This window comes from Anopheles merus, chromosome 2L (assembly GCF_017562075.2).
Source record: "Anopheles merus strain MAF chromosome 2L, AmerM5.1, whole genome shotgun sequence".
Lineage (NCBI taxonomy): Eukaryota > Metazoa > Arthropoda > Insecta > Diptera > Culicidae > Anopheles > Anopheles merus.
In genome coordinates, this window is record NC_054083.1 from 46,411,274 (window position 1) to 46,426,472 (window position 15,199).

General features: G+C 47.5%; 3 protein-coding genes across 3 annotated transcripts; 2 read left to right on the forward strand and 1 right to left on the reverse strand.

The window, feature by feature from the left end:
- The first annotated feature begins 542 nt into the window (after positions 1-542).
- Positions 543-2,088, forward strand: LOC121593479 (60S ribosomal protein L8). The gene is made up of 3 exons (XM_041915829.1): positions 543-652; positions 972-1,123; positions 1,213-2,088. The coding sequence occupies exons 2-3, from the start codon at positions 986-988 to the stop codon at positions 1,858-1,860; spliced, it is 786 nt and encodes a 261-aa protein (XP_041771763.1). The 5' UTR covers positions 543-652; positions 972-985; the 3' UTR covers positions 1,861-2,088.
- A 607-nt stretch (positions 2,089-2,695) lies between these two features.
- On the reverse strand, positions 2,696-5,937 carry LOC121593480 (NEDD4 family-interacting protein 1-like). Its single transcript, XM_041915830.1, has 2 exons — positions 5,441-5,937; positions 2,696-4,915 (listed from the first exon to the last, which is right to left on the reverse strand). The coding sequence occupies exon 2, from the start codon at positions 4,872-4,874 to the stop codon at positions 4,176-4,178; it is 699 nt and encodes a 232-aa protein (XP_041771764.1). The 5' UTR covers positions 4,875-4,915; positions 5,441-5,937; the 3' UTR covers positions 2,696-4,175.
- A 50-nt stretch (positions 5,938-5,987) lies between these two features.
- On the forward strand, positions 5,988-9,237 carry LOC121593476 (DNA replication licensing factor Mcm7). Its single transcript, XM_041915826.1, has 4 exons — positions 5,988-6,227; positions 6,441-6,641; positions 6,725-8,648; positions 8,738-9,237. Exons 2-4 carry the CDS (start codon positions 6,614-6,616, stop codon positions 8,937-8,939), a joined length of 2,154 nt encoding a protein of 717 aa, XP_041771760.1. The 5' UTR covers positions 5,988-6,227; positions 6,441-6,613; the 3' UTR covers positions 8,940-9,237.
- The last annotated feature ends 5,962 nt before the right edge of the window (positions 9,238-15,199 follow it).

Sequence of the window (15,199 nt, forward strand, 5' to 3'; positions counted from 1 at the left end):
AAATCGCAAAAAATACAACGCTGAAATCATAACTCTCTTTCTCTGTGCAAAATGCGCGCATACTGTCCCGTAAAACTAAGCTGTGTTTGTAAGAAATCAAATGGACAATTGTAAGCATTCAAACAACACAACAGCAACAAAATACAGCATACAATAGCATATGCAATGCAAACATAAAACACACAAAAAGACAAAAGTATTTCGATAATAAATTATTAAACTGTAAAGGCATAACTAGGAGGAGCCATTTTTTTGCTGGTTTGTGATGAGTTGAAAAAATGGAAAAGTGATGAGAAAATGTGGCACAAAATATTTTCCCTTCAAAAAATCCCCATCATTGACCGTTTCCATTTATTTGAACGTTAATTTTCCTCCTTTGTTTATTTTTTTAAACATTTTTTTGGTAACTATCAACGGCCAATTCAAACACTCCATACAAACGTTCCCGGTCGCTACGCAAACGCATCAACCCGCGAACGCACACTTTTTGACAGCTGCCTTCAAAGCCCGCTCACTGACAGCTGTCAAGCCGAAATGTGCGTTTCTCCGCTTCCTGCATTAGACAGTTCGGCCGTTCTCTCTTTCTTTCCGGCTCGTCGCAGAGTCTAGTGAACACACATTTTGTGTATCATTACATTAACTTTTAAGCCCCGTAAGTGTTTTTCGCCGTGAAGTGATACTGAAAAACGCGCAACATCGCACAAATGGCAACTGGGGGAAATGTGGAAAGTGAACGTTTGCCCTTCAAGCGGGTGAAAACCCCGATTCGTGGCTAATGTTTGTTCGCCGCGCTCGCTCCGGATCCCGGCGATGTGGATGTGTGTTGTGTGGAGGGCGATGTTTGACACTATAGCCGCCCTGCCCGCCCTGCTGTGTGATGTTGCGTGATTTTTTGGATATAAAATGTGCATTGCTTCCAACTGCTTCAACTTCTAATGCTGTCTTTTCTGTGTCTTGTTGGATGTTTGCAGTTTAAGGCGTCGAAATGGGACGCGTCATTCGCGCGCAGCGTAAAGGTGCCGGATCCGTGTTCCGGGCCCACACCAAGAAGCGAAAGGGAGAGCCGAAACTGCGCCATCTCGACTATGCCGAGCGTCACGGTTACCTGAAGGGTGTCGTGAAGGTAGAGTGAAACGTCATGCACAATCCCCCCCCCCCCCCCCGATCCAAGAAGGCTAATTTCGGCTTTTGTTTACACACCCCACATTGCAGCAAATCATCCACGATCCAGGCCGTGGTGCCCCGTTGGCGGTCGTGAACTTCCGCGACCCGTACCGTTTCCGCCTGAGCAAGCAGCTGTTCATCGCGGCCGAGGGCATGTACACCGGCCAGTTCGTGTACTGTGGACGTCGCGCCCAGCTGCAGATCGGTAACGTGCTGCCGATCGGTCTGATGCCGGAAGGTACGATTGTGTGCAATCTGGAGGAGAAGACCGGTGACCGTGGCAAGCTGGCCCGCACGTCGGGCAACTACGCCTCGGTCATTGCGCACAACCCGGACACGAAGCGTACGCGCGTGAAGCTGCCGTCCGGTGCGAAGAAGGTGCTGCCGTCGGCGAACCGTGCCATGATCGGTATCGTGGCCGGCGGTGGCCGTATCGACAAGCCCATCCTGAAGGCGGGCCGTGCGTACCACAAGTACAAGGTGAAGCGCAACTGCTGGCCGAAGGTGCGCGGTGTGGCGATGAACCCCGTCGAGCATCCGCACGGTGGTGGTAACCATCAGCACATCGGTAAGGCGTCGACCGTCAAGCGCGGCACGCCCCCGGGTCGCAAGGTCGGTCTCATCGCTGCCCGTCGTACCGGTCGTATCCGTGGTGGCAAGGGCGACGAGAAGTTCAAGGAGAAGGAGAAGAAGTAAGCAGCCGAAACGTGTCGTCGCTGTGCTGTTTATGTTCTGTGGTGGTGTTTTTACTTTTTCTTCTCGCACCCGACGTCCATCTGTACGGTGTGTGGAAGAGAGGAGGGAGGAGCGCGGTATCGATATCGTTTGTGTATTGATAAAACAAAGAGGAGAAAGAAGAAAGCGAAAAGAGGAGCGGGAGTTGAGTTGTTAAATAAAATAATCAACTTCCAACCGCGATGAAAATGGAGGTTTTTTTTTTTTTGAAATTGTCATAAAAGTCTTCATATCAGCATTGAGTTTCACATGAGTTTGCGCGTCAGTTGCTGGTTGCACGTGTGTTATCAAAGCAATGATAAACACGTGTTCTTTTCTACCCTTTTGTTGTGGGGCAGCTTTATAGCAATTAGGATCAAAAAATCATCATCAGGAAGAACTTCCAATATGATTTGCATCACAATTTACGCTATTAGACCAACTGGCATGATTCGAATTAGATTCGTATGGTTTGCCACGTTGCCATGAGAACAACAGGACAGGACTACTAAGAAGGATGTGGCTAGAGAGGCCCCACACCGCGATTCACACTCAACTAGTGGGCAATATTTTGAATTTAAAACCGTCCGTTAATCTCAAATTCGTCATCCACAACAAGTAACACGTGAAACACAGGTGGGATGATGTTTAAGGTATATCATAGTTTTATTCCTTTTTTTCATCATTTTATTAGATTTTCACAATATTGAGACATAGGTTTTTTTTTGTTTTAATATGCTTTCTTTTCTATACAATACAGCACAGTAGACGTATTTTCCTCTCGCTCTTTCTTGTTCGCATGTTAAGTTTTTTTTTCCAATTTAGTTAAAGTTGTTTCACCACAATTTCCCCCCACTTTTTCCGTTTTACACAATATAGAGAGAGAGAGTGGTAGTGACGGCGCTAAAACACATACACACACATAGGTAGTGGGTAGTTTATTGTATCTTTTCGTTATGTTTTGTGTGTTTGCATCTTGTGTTATTCTCACTTTTCTCCACAATTTTCAAACAACCCTTCCCCTTCTTATAGCGCCATTTTCCATTTTCTCTCGCCTTTTTTTACCATTTCTCGTTGTGTTGTGGTTACAAACTATTTACAGCGTACAAAAATATGATTTTTCTATCTCTCTCTCTGTCTATTTGCGGTAACACCACCGTGTAGTAGTAGTGGGAGAGCCAGGCCAGTAAGAAGTGTTTGATTTTGTTTTGCTTCTGTTGTGAAAGTTTGTTGCAAGTGTGTTCGTTTTCCGGGTTTTCTTCCCCCAAAGATTGAAGATTGTGTTTTACCAAATGGTAAGTGTTTCCTACTGAAATTTCAATTTGATTCTTTGTTGGATGTGATCACCCCCTTTCTTCCTGCTTTCCTACAATCCTGCCTCCTGCTACTCGTTTCTTTTCCATTGTTTCCCATTGTTTCTTACCCATTCTAAATACATCCTACAGCAGGCCGCCGTTTTTGTTTCTCGTTGCATGAGAAATAAGGTTTAAGAAATTTAAAACAACGATTTCGTTTTTCATTCCCACGTTAAAAAAAAAAACATTCAGCAGCATCAAGCACACGAGTGATGTTGGCCCTTAACCTGACTGTAACTAATAAAATATTTAAACATACAATCCTGCCGTGCTCGTGTGGCAGTACAAAAAACACCACACACGTAGAAGAAGATACAGCTAGGGAATGGGGGGAGTGGGGGGGGGGGGACGGTAAAGAAAAACAACACAAAACACATACCCAAAACTGATACCCATATTCTCCCCTTTTTCCTCTCTACCTCGCTGATTGCTATCACAAAATTACGATAATGATTCCTTCGCTACACCTGCAGCCCTTCATTCGGGTCTTCCTTCCCTGAAAACTGTACCAAATCCTACTTGTACCATACAATAGATATGGATCATATGACCGCTCTGCTTATTCCCCCCCGGTGAAATGTGTCTAGAAGGGAACAGCACACCATGACATGGGGGAGTTACCATCGTTACGCTAAAACGGGATATATGAACCACCAAACCGGTGATCACTTGGATCACACCTGTGTTGTCCTGCCGTGTGTGTGTGTGTACGTAAGCACTATTTGTGTAGTTTCTAAATAGAAGAAGCACAGCAGCAACTACGTAGGGGAAATGGATTAAAATTACTTCCCCCTCGGGTCTTTTTTTTGTATCGATAAGAAGATCTATCTCTAAACACGACGATACGGGAGGAAAAACGAACAGAGCAAGTAAAGGAAGTTCTAAAAACTACAACAAAAAAAAAAGAAAGAAGGTAAGCCAACAGCTTCCAGCTTCCGAAACTTAGTAGAAAAACAGTAGCCGCTCCTGGGCGGACGTGGACAGCAGGCGCCAGGTGCGCTTGATGCTAATGTACTGCACCAGCGCCCGGACGCAGATCAGAAACCCGAACGCCATGATCAGCCACCACAGCCACGAGTTTTCGTGCGACGCAAAGTCGGTCGAGTGCTTCATGATCAGCGTCCACTTGGCGAGCGACAGCCCGAACCCGGACAGTGCCCCGTACCGGGCGGCAATCGTGTGACAGAAACAGGTCAGCACCAAAAACCCGATCCAGTTGAACAGGAACGCGATCAGAAACGCGGTCACAAACATGATGTCCGTACCGAGCAGCCCATTGTCGGCGGTAATGTTCTCGCCGTCCGCGTCGATCGCGATGAACGTTACCTGCGGGCCGCCCGGTACACCGGCCGCACCACGGCCACCCATCGAGGTGATGCTGGGCGGTGGCGGTGGCATCTGCGGCGGCCCCAGCGGTCCCATCGGCCCCATCGGCAGCTCGTGGTTGATCATCTTCTCCATCTGCACCTCCTCGTAGGTGGGCAGCTTGGTGGTGAGCTCCGGCACCGGCACCGCCTGCTGCGATCCGTACTCATGCTGGTGGTGGTGCTGCTGCGGATCGTTCGCTTCGTACGGCGGCGGTGCGCTAAAGTCCGCCTTTGGCGGGGGCAGCTCATCCGGTCGATTGTTGGTTGGTGGCATTTTCTACGCAACTGGGGATTGCGCGAGTGTGTTTACGTTTGCTGAAAAGGTTACGTTGCAAGAAACAAACGAAGGGTTTAGATTTTATGAGTCATGTGATGTTGGTTGGTTAGTTGCCGAATTAATCGGAAAGGACAAATTACTTTCACACACACACACACACACACACACACACACACACACACACACACACACACACACACACACACACACACACACACACACACACACACACACACAACACACACACACACACACACACACACACACACACACACACACACACACACACACCACACAACACACACACACACACACACACACACACACACACACACACACACACACACATTCGCAAAAAGGAAAACAACAGTTGAGCTGAAAAGTTTGTTGTGATGAGTCACTCCCCCACCCTCCCCCACTTCCTCTTCCTTTCCAACAAACAACGTGTCGTGCTTTGCTACGTAGCGCGATATCGATTTTTGCCACCACAGCCTACTAGAAGAAGATGTTTATCTTCGGCAATTTTACGCACTGCGTCTCAATTTCAAGCTTCCGCTGCTTACCTTTTCGCTTTTGGGCACCACCGTGTGGCTGTGTAGATTAGCGCCGTACTATTTTTTCACGGGACAGGTTTTCTCCGTCGGAAACGCTTCACTTCCCGTCCCGTCTGCGGGCTGAACAATTTCGTCACCTTTCACGACGGCGACGGCGACCTTTCGTGCGCTTCGAACGCGCGACCCCTCTCCTTCCGCTACGCGTATTAAATAATCCCTACGACGTTGTGTTGTGTGTTGCAAAATCGTAAATCGTGAACTTGCTACAATGCCCGTGCGTTAAACTCGGACTAAAAACGGTAGCGTGTGTCACACGGCGAGAGATAATAGTACGGGTTTATTTATTCAACGAGATATGTCACACACAATCCCACTGCTCGGGTGCGTTGCACAGAGACGGGGGCAAATAAAAGTTTTATCTTTTTTTTTCCTTTCTTTGCTTTTCAAGCTTTCAATCCTTCTTTTTTGTGTGCTCTGCGAACGAGGAAAAATCCAAACATCGTCACACACACACACACGGACACGCACACCACTGTAGGACGATGTTGTCAGTTTGTGCTTGCCATCGAGATTGAGCTACACTTCGCTGTCAAAAACGAGCTGTCACGCAGCTTGGCCTTGAAGAAATTGAGCAACTGCCTGGAACGCAACACTTTTCAACAGAAATATTGATGCAGTTGCACGATAAAATACATCTTCCATTTAAATGTATTGTTTATCTGTTAAAATTTGAATGCACAATCGTATTGTGTTGCAACAGCGGACGATCTTCACGTTCCGAGCTACACCAATCAAGGTGTGTATAAATGAAAACTGCATGCACCTTGACATGCAGTGGAAAATGCAAATTAGGTCTTGTTTTTATAAAAAAAAACAAATTCAAAATTCTTTTCTTATCAATATTTTTTTGAATTTATCTTTAAAACACATTTTCTTTCAATGAAAAACAAAATAAGAAGAAATTATCGAAAATTCCATTATACGACTGAGCTACTTTCGTTTCGAGCAGCCTGCAGCTCGAATACCGCTAGTGATGGACATTTCGGGTACAACGGCTCCACGGATCGGATCGCCATCTTCAAAGGCATCATCAGTTTTGGCGCGCAGCAACGCACAAGCACAATCTGTTCCTGTTTCAGTTTACTGTTTTTCGTGCATTATTTTCCGTAAAGTGTAGCAAAAATGCAGCGTGATTACGCCAAAGATAAAGGTAAGCACAGATTGTTGCATACAAAGCTGTCCGATTGGATTTGTTAAACATTTATGCGTCCCCCCACTCTGTCCGGCTTGTAGAAACGATCAAATCCTTCCTGGCGGAGTTCTACCGCGAGGAAGACGATGGCAAGAAGAACTTCGTGTACGCCCGCCAGCTGACAAAGATTGCGCACCGCGAGCAGATCCAGCTCGTGGTCGATCTGGACGATGTGGCCAGCTACAAGGACGAGCTGGCGGAAGCGATGCAGGTCAACTCGCGGCGCTACGTGAAGCTGTTCTCGGACGCCGTGTTCGAGCTGCTGCCCTCGTACAAGGAGCGGGAGGTGACGAACAAGGACACGCTCGACATTTTCATCGAGCATCGGCTGCTGATGCAGGGCCGGCTGCACGGGCCGAACGATACGCGGGACGCCCGGAACGCCATCCCGATGGAGCTGGTCAAGCGGTACGACGTGTACTTCAAGGCGCCGAGCATGGCGAAAGCGGTCTCGATCCGGGACGTGAAGGCGGACAGCATCGGCAAGCTGGTGGTGGTGCGCGGCATCGTGACGCGCTGCACCGAGGTGAAGCCGATGATGACGGTCGCGACGTACACGTGCGATCGGTGCGGCTCGGAAACGTACCAGCCGGTCACGTCGATGAGCTTCAAGCCAGCGATCGAGTGTCCGTCGGAGGACTGTCGCGTGAACAAGGCGGGCGGCCGGCTGTACCTGCAGACGCGCGGCTCCAAGTTTGTCAAGTTCCAGGAGATTAAGATCCAGGAGCACAGCGATCAGGTGCCGGTGGGCCACATTCCCCGTTCGCTGACGGTAATGTGCCGGGGCGAGACGACACGCTGCGCCCAGCCGGGCGATCATGTGATCATTACGGGCATATTCCTGCCGATCCAGAAGACGGGCTTCCGGGCGGTGGTGTCGGGGCTGCTGAGCGAAACGTTCGTCGATGCGCATCGGATCGTGTGCCTGAACAAGTCGGACGATGGCGAGCTGAACAACGAGCTGACGCAGGAGGAGCTGGACGAGCTGGCGAAGGATGATTTCTACACGCGCATCGCCAGCAGCCTGGCGCCGGAAATTTACGGCCATTTGGATGTGAAGAAGGCACTGTTGCTGCTGCTCGTTGGAGGCGTCGATCGCAGCCCGGACGGGATGAAGATTCGTGGCAATATTAACATCTGCCTGATGGGCGATCCCGGTGTGGCCAAGTCGCAGCTGCTCGGGTACATTGACCGGCTGGCGGTGCGCAGCCAGTACACGACGGGCCGCGGTTCGTCCGGCGTCGGTCTTACGGCGGCCGTCATGAAGGATCCGCTCACCGGGGAGATGGTGCTGGAGGGCGGTGCGCTCGTGCTGGCCGACCAGGGCGTTTGCTGTATCGACGAGTTCGACAAGATGGCCGACGAGGACCGTGTGTCGATTCACGAGGTGATGGAGCAGCAAACGATCTCGATTGCAAAGGCCGGCATTATGACGTGCCTGAATGCGCGCGTGTCCATCCTGGCCGCCGCCAATCCTGCCTACGGACGGTACAATCCGCGGCGCACGATCGAGCAGAACATTCAGCTGCCGGCTGCACTGCTGTCCCGGTTCGATCTGCTGTGGCTGATCCAGGATAAGGCCGATCGGGACAACGATCTGCGGCTGGCGAAGCACATCACGTACGTGCACAGCCACGGCAAGCAGCCGCCATCGCGCATCAAGACGCTCGACATGACGCTCATCCGGCGGTACATCGCGCTGTGCAAGCGCAAGATCCCGGTCATCACACCGGAGCTGACGGATTACATCGTGAACGCGTACGTGGAGTTGCGCCGTGAGGCACGCAACAGTCGCGACATGACGTTCACGTCCGCGCGCAACTTGCTCGGCATTTTGCGCCTTTCGACGGCGCTGGCCCGGCTGCGGCTGGCCGACACGGTCGAGAAGGACGATGTGAAGGAAGCGCTGCGTCTGCTGGCCATGTCGAAGGACTCGCTCAATCAGACCGAACATCGGGACACACAGTAAGTATGGGGAATGTAGGGGAGGGGGAGTCGAAAAGAGGACAATCGATCTTTAATAATTAATGTATTTCTCCTTCCTTGCTCTCCAGCGTGCAAAACACCTCGGACAAGATATTTGCCCTCGTGCGGGAGCTGGCCGGCGAAAGCAAGACGGTAAAGGTGGCCGACATTATGGAGCGGTGCACCACCAAGGGCTACAAGCCGGACGAGGTCGACGAGTGCATCGAAACGTACGAGGAGCTGAACGTGTGGCAGGTTAACCAGACGCGAACGAAAATCACGTTCCTGTAGGGTGGATGTGTCGCTCGCTGTGTGTGGAAAACACCCCTTATCCTCTCACATGGATCGTATTTCATCAATGACATCATCATCATCATTATTTACAAGCTTCTTTTTTATACGTAGCAATAAGGAGAATTTTCTCTCATTGTTGATAAGTAATATCGTCGTATTGATAAGTGCGTGTGCGTGTGAGTTCATTTCTTTTACCATTTTACAAAAGGGCCTGCCACCAACGCCAGTACAAGCTAGGAAATGCAACATTTTTGATACATTAATTATTGATAAACGAAATAAAACGTGTTGAAAAATAAAAGATGGTTGTTTTTATGGTTTTGGAATGATCCTAAGATACGGGAAAGGTACACGATACCCTGATTGAAATAGGAACAGTTTTAGAAATGGAATAAGCTCCAAACAGATCCAGGAAATGTATAGGTTAGAGAGCAGTTTTAGGATCTGAATGGGGCCCAGGAGCTGGTGTAAGTTTCAGGACTGGTATGAGTTTTAGGATCCGTTCCAGCGCCGGCATAGGTTCAGGATCGGTTCCAGGACACCAACTGAGTTGGGATCTTGATGAAGACTGTAATGGGTTTGGGATCAGTTCAGAATCGTTCCTATTCCACGACTGTTCTAATAGCTGTAGGGATTTGGGCATGAGTTTCACATTCTGAATGGGTTCTACACAAGTTCCAGCACCTGTATGGATTCAAAATCAGTTCTAAGGCCGAGATCTGTTGTTAGTCCGATTCCGACTCCAGCAAAATCCGAATCACTAGTTCTTCGCGAAGTTGCCCGAAGTCGATCGGAGTTGGAGTCGATCTGGTCATAGTCATCCGGAAACGGAGTTGGACGGAGTCAAGAGGAGCCCTCCGGTGCAATTTTGCTTGTGATAAGCCATTTCATTTCGTTTTGTTTTTTTTTCTTTCACTTTGCGCGTGCTCTTCGTGTACAGGCCTTTGTGTCGAAGGCCGACTCCGAACGACTCCGAACAACTCTGACGACTCCGAACAACTCTGACGACTCCGAACGATTCCGAACGAATTCGGATGACTTCTTAGGACTCCGATTACGAACGACTTCGGGCGATTCCGAACGATTCCGAACGACTCCGGATAAAACTGGGTGGACCCTTCGAAGTTGACTCCTGATTTTTGCCATCTTTACCCATCACTATTCAAGATTTTTTGCAGAGTCGCTATATGTTCGGTATCAGTTCCAAGACCAGGTATAGGGTCAGGACCAATTCTAAGACATGCATGAATTAGGAATCATTTCCAGGACCGGTATGAGTTGTGAATCGGCATGAGTTCCGATTGATGTGCCCCTTGGATTTAAAAGGATTTAAGAAACCTTGACTGGATATTATAGAAAACGAGCTTCACAGTTCATCAAATATCATATAAATTCCTCTATACAATTCTCAAGGAACCAGTGCATTACAAAATAATTGAATTTTTCAATACACCTGTGCAAAATTTCAATATTCCCCTAGGTAATTGTAGGCCCATAATCACACCAATAAAGCTCTGATAACTGTCTAACCACATTCTCCTCTAAGAAACACTTGTCTTATTAGCTAACTCCCTCACGATCGACTCCGTACACCCTCTCGCAACAATTATCGATCCTAGCGAGTAGTAGTGAACGCACTTAAAAATGCTCCATACATTACGGTCATTAAAAATTGCCAATAAAACAACTCGCAACTCCGGCGCCAATGCAAATCACACCGTGTTTGCCTTAGAATTGATTGGTCCCAATGTACGGCTGCTAGTAAGCTCTATAAAAGGGAACGTGTGGTGTAATTTTGGAGAATGTGATTTATGAAGCACACTTGCTACACAATCACATCACGTCGCATCGCACGTTTGAGTGAATCAATTTTAGTATTTTTGGTACTTTGGTGAAGGGCCTCATGGAAGGGGGCTTTGAAACGGAAAGCAATCATAAACGCTGTCCGGCAACAAATATTTTCGGGTGGGTGCTTATGTGGATGCGTGAGTGTTTACTATGCCCGGGCGCAATCGATGAAGTCATTAATGGTGGTGGTCGGTACAAGTTAATGTTCATTTCGCGGTTTCAATATCAAACATAACCGGCGAACAACGAATTTCCCAAGGTCTCACAATGCTCAAAATTCAATTAAATCTGAATCTAGTCAAACATCTCCCTAGCGAACCGCCATCGCTTGCCATATGTGGGGCGCCGCACATGGCGATCAGGCCGTTGTAAGAGCGAACCATTTTAGCCCAATATTTATGCACCAAAAAGCCAGTTACAGTTAGTTTAGTCTTTTTTTTTTGCGTTTTCGGCCGCTAGATCGGCCTTACGAGCAGCATTTTTCTCCTGTTTCTTCCCATCTCCGCGTTCCTTACACCCAATAGATTGGTCAATTTACAGTTCATCCAATTTTCCACCAAAAACCAGGTGGAAAGCGTCCGTTTTTGTCCCTTTTTTCTTCTTTTTTTCTTCAAAGTGAACTCGCCATTCACGTTATGCAAATCGGTGTCCGCGATTATCCAACCCATCGAACGGCTCTCGCCCATCGCACGTGATAGCGAAGCTTGGCCCGGGAAAATGGTCAAAAAATTCATTAAATCTGATTGCCACTGATCTTATCGCATTTTGGTCGGTGGGTTTGAGAGTTGGTTTTTCATCCCCTGGCTTTCTCCTACCATTTCAGAGCGACCACTTCCAAACAAACAATCCCAACATGGTTCACCTCCAGAAAGGGAGTCACACATACGCGCGCCCGCGCCTGAAAGCTCAAATCATCATTCCAATCGAAGCCTAAAGAGAGCGAGAGAGAGAGAGAGAGCGGGTGGCTTCAAAAAGAAAAGCACAAAGGTAAATCCACCCAGCCAGATGCCACACACCTAAACGGTGCCATCCAGCACGCCAGCGGAAAGGGCACAGAAAATGCCAGAAATCGAATGCAAACAGCTTTCCGCTACATTTGCTCCCGAATTCCTCGGCACGAAAGATGCCAAACGGGCCCTCCCCCCGGCCCTTTGGTGCGGCCTATTTTTCGCCGGTCCGAAGGTTTCGTGGTGTCGGTCGGGTCGGTCAGGACGTCGTTTATCGTTTCGGGATAGGTTATGGTTTTCGACCGGTGGTCGGAGGTTCGGAGGTTGGTCGCTGTCCCATGCCGTATGAATCTCGGTTTGCATGCATGCTGGCCCGAGATCACAGACACCGGGACGCTACACCGCTTTGGATGGTAGCCATCATCAGGGTGTTGTTGGTTGGCGCTTTTGGAATGGTTTTTTTTTCTCCCTTTTTTTTTTGAATTCTACTAAAGGTCACAGAAATTATGCCACATGCAAGCGAAGCAAAACGGAATGTAAGGGATGTTTTGGGATGTTTTAATGATTCATCTTTGCTTAAAGTTGAACTGTGTCGGAAAAGGAAAAGATGGTAAGATTAATGAGAAAAGAACAGAAGAGCTTGGCAAACTAATGTTTGTGGTTACAATCAAGCTTTAGTCTTGAAAGGGTAGTTTTGCTTCAATAATTGCATACATTTTGGCGCATAATTGATGCTGAAGTTGCAAGCGGGCCGTAACGATTACAAAAGCTATCATTGTGCATACCTTTAGGCGCTTAGAAAGGCCAATGAAGGGAAGTGATTATTACTATTAATAAATCCGATAAAATTATCTGCGTTGAGACAAAAACTAAACTAAACTAAGTGAAAAAGTACAAAATACGTTCCTTTTAGTAGTCTCCCACCTACCCTACTGCCAATAAATTTGGCCTATCAAACAATTCCCTCACGTAGCGCTCATCAAAACGCAAAACCATCGCAAACGCACCCAGCAAAACCATCGCAAAGCCCAACAAACTGCCACTAACTTCCCGGAACTCCTTAGCATGCGTGGTTAATTGACATGTACTCCCAGTACTCCAACCCCATTAACTACCCCCTCCCTCCGATGCTACGGTGGAGCTAGAATGGCTTCAGCCCCCTTCCACCGCAAACGCTGCCCATTTTGCCCCGCTGCTGAAACGCAACCCTTAGGGCTAGGGATGGAGTGTCCAAAATTTAACTGCCTGATTAATGAGCCATTATCGAAACGGAGCGAGCAAACACATTTACATCTTTTGGGAGGAGGGGAAGGGGCTCCAGACTGTCGATTGAAACGGTCGAAAAGAACGGTTTTGTCCAAGGTGTTGTCGTCGTTGTTGTACGGCAAAAGGTGTTTCAACGGAATCTTGGGAGTCGTCAAGTCGATTGCCACCTCATGAAGGTGTCGGTGGTGCTACGCGATTGGGTTACCTTGCTGGAGCCGAGTGGCAGGTAAGGTAGAGGAAGCGGTGGACAAGCACGATTAGGTTATTAATTAGGTGTGGTTGCACAGTTTATGGGAAATTTGAAGACGCTTAAACCTGGTACTCGTTTCCGAATGTACTGTTGGAATATTTTTACAGCCTTGTTGGGCTGTTGTTTGTAAAGAGATCGAGGCAATTTGGTGCCTTCAAGTATCGAAAACGATTAAATACATTATAATCCATAATAAACTCGATTATGTTATACATGTTGCATAGCTGCAGGCGCTATTTCGTGTATAGATTCAACTAGAACGATGCTTTCTAAGCCTTTTTCTTTTTTTCCAGAGCATATTTTCCAACACAAATTAGCCTGTTTATATATTGTACCCCTAACATTACCCCAGCTCTTCTTACAGCCCTTAATGGGCCATTCAGGAGCGTAGTGGAACGTCCCATTTCACCATGCACCATTCCATCCGAGCCTAATCAATGTCGAAAGCAGCCCGGAGGAAGAAAATAAAATGGGTTGGTTCATGGTTTTGTTCACTCTTTCGCTCTTTGCGGTCGATGCTCGAAGCTTTAAGTTCGGTTTTTTTTTCAATAGGGAACAGGATAGGCTTTAAAAAATAAAAATAAAAATAAAGAAAATTCATGAAAATTCTATAAAGTAACGTCGACTAAATGATTTAGTAGTGGCAAAAATTCTTCTGAGGTTGAAAACATAAATATTAAAATTAAATGGATTACAATAGGTAACACTTATCAAGTAAAAAAGAACCGATAAACGTACACAAATAATGAAAAAAAAATGTGAAAAATGTGCAAAACTTATTAAATTTACCATAAATATCAATTGTTGCCTGTTCCGACCAAATGGCAATGCCAAAGCAAAACAGCATCAACAGTAATGCTTTAAATAATCCCCCTTCTTCCCTTTCCCCCATCCAGCACCCTACCCATAAGCTAGCTAATAATCATTTCTGCTTGCGTTAATCGTTTGCTTTTGCGTTCATTAAAAAGTCCAACACGGCAAACCAACGGCCCAAAATGCCGTAACCGTAACAAAAGCCCGATCTAATCATCCCCGTTGCACCCGTGTTGCCGGTACGTATACATAACCTTAAATCACGATTTAATGTTGCCACATTGATAGTAATTATAATATTTTTGCACGCGTTGCTCGCTGTTGCGCCGCGAAGCGTAGGAGTGAGCGTTTTTGATCCTTTCCAACGATTGAACGATCTCCCTCGCAAGCGAGCGAGCGTTGATGTGACTCACGGAAACGGTTTTGCCTGGTATATTTTTTTTCTTCTTCTCCCTTCGCTCAACATTGCGTCACATAATCCGAATGTATAGTGTGTGCTTGATGGGGATGCCTCTCCCCCCATCGGATGACTGTGACGCCAGCAAAGTAGCGATGGAGCCAGATTTCGCGCACGAAGGACGGCTCATCCATTCAGCAGGGGAAAATGTCGCTTCCATTCCTTCCTGACCTTTGGCACGATTGCACGGGAATGTTACAGCTGGTCGATGGAAATCGTCTTTTTTGCTCGTTGCTCGTTGCTGCTCGTGTTCGTTGCAGAAAGTTCTGCAGAATAGCGACGCATTCCCAGCAATGCACGTGTCAGCTTGGAAATGTGCAATAAAAGAAGCTCATCGTCACACACGCGTCAGGTATACGCGTAGGTTTCTTCAATGGAATCTATCGACAGTTGAATTCAAACCAAGCGTATGCCACTTTACTAAGCTCTAAAAAGAAAACGCATGAAACATCACAACGTGGAGCCAACCACGTGACAGCGTACAGCGCGTGAAGGATAGATACACAACGCCACTGAAAGGATGCTGAACTCTAGAACCACTGCTCACACACACAGTAGAAGAGAGATAGAGCCGGAGGTTGAGTTTGTCTTTTTCGTCCAACTTCTGCTTGGCTGCTGCGTACGATTTTTGGACGATCGATTCCAACTGGCGCCATGCTGTCCTCAATAAACATCA

Excerpts from the sequence above, each read along its gene's own strand:
- LOC121593476 (XM_041915826.1), top strand. The coding sequence starts at position 6,614 with ATGCAGCGTGATTACGCCAAAGATAAAG. Across the intron at positions 6,642-6,724 it reads TGATTACGCCAAAGATAAAG|AAACGATCAAATCCTTCCTG; the intron begins GTAAGCACAGAT and ends TCCGGCTTGTAG. Across the intron at positions 8,649-8,737 it reads ACCGAACATCGGGACACACA|CGTGCAAAACACCTCGGACA; the intron begins GTAAGTATGGGG and ends CTTGCTCTCCAG.
- LOC121593479 (XM_041915829.1), top strand. The coding sequence starts at position 986 with ATGGGACGCGTCATTCGCGCGCAGCGTAAAGGTGCCGGATCCGTGTTC. Across the intron at positions 1,124-1,212 it reads ACCTGAAGGGTGTCGTGAAG|CAAATCATCCACGATCCAGG; the intron begins GTAGAGTGAAAC and ends CCCACATTGCAG.
- LOC121593480 (XM_041915830.1), bottom strand. The coding sequence starts at position 4,874 with ATGCCACCAACCAACAATCGACCGGATGAGCTGCCCCCGCCAAAGGCG.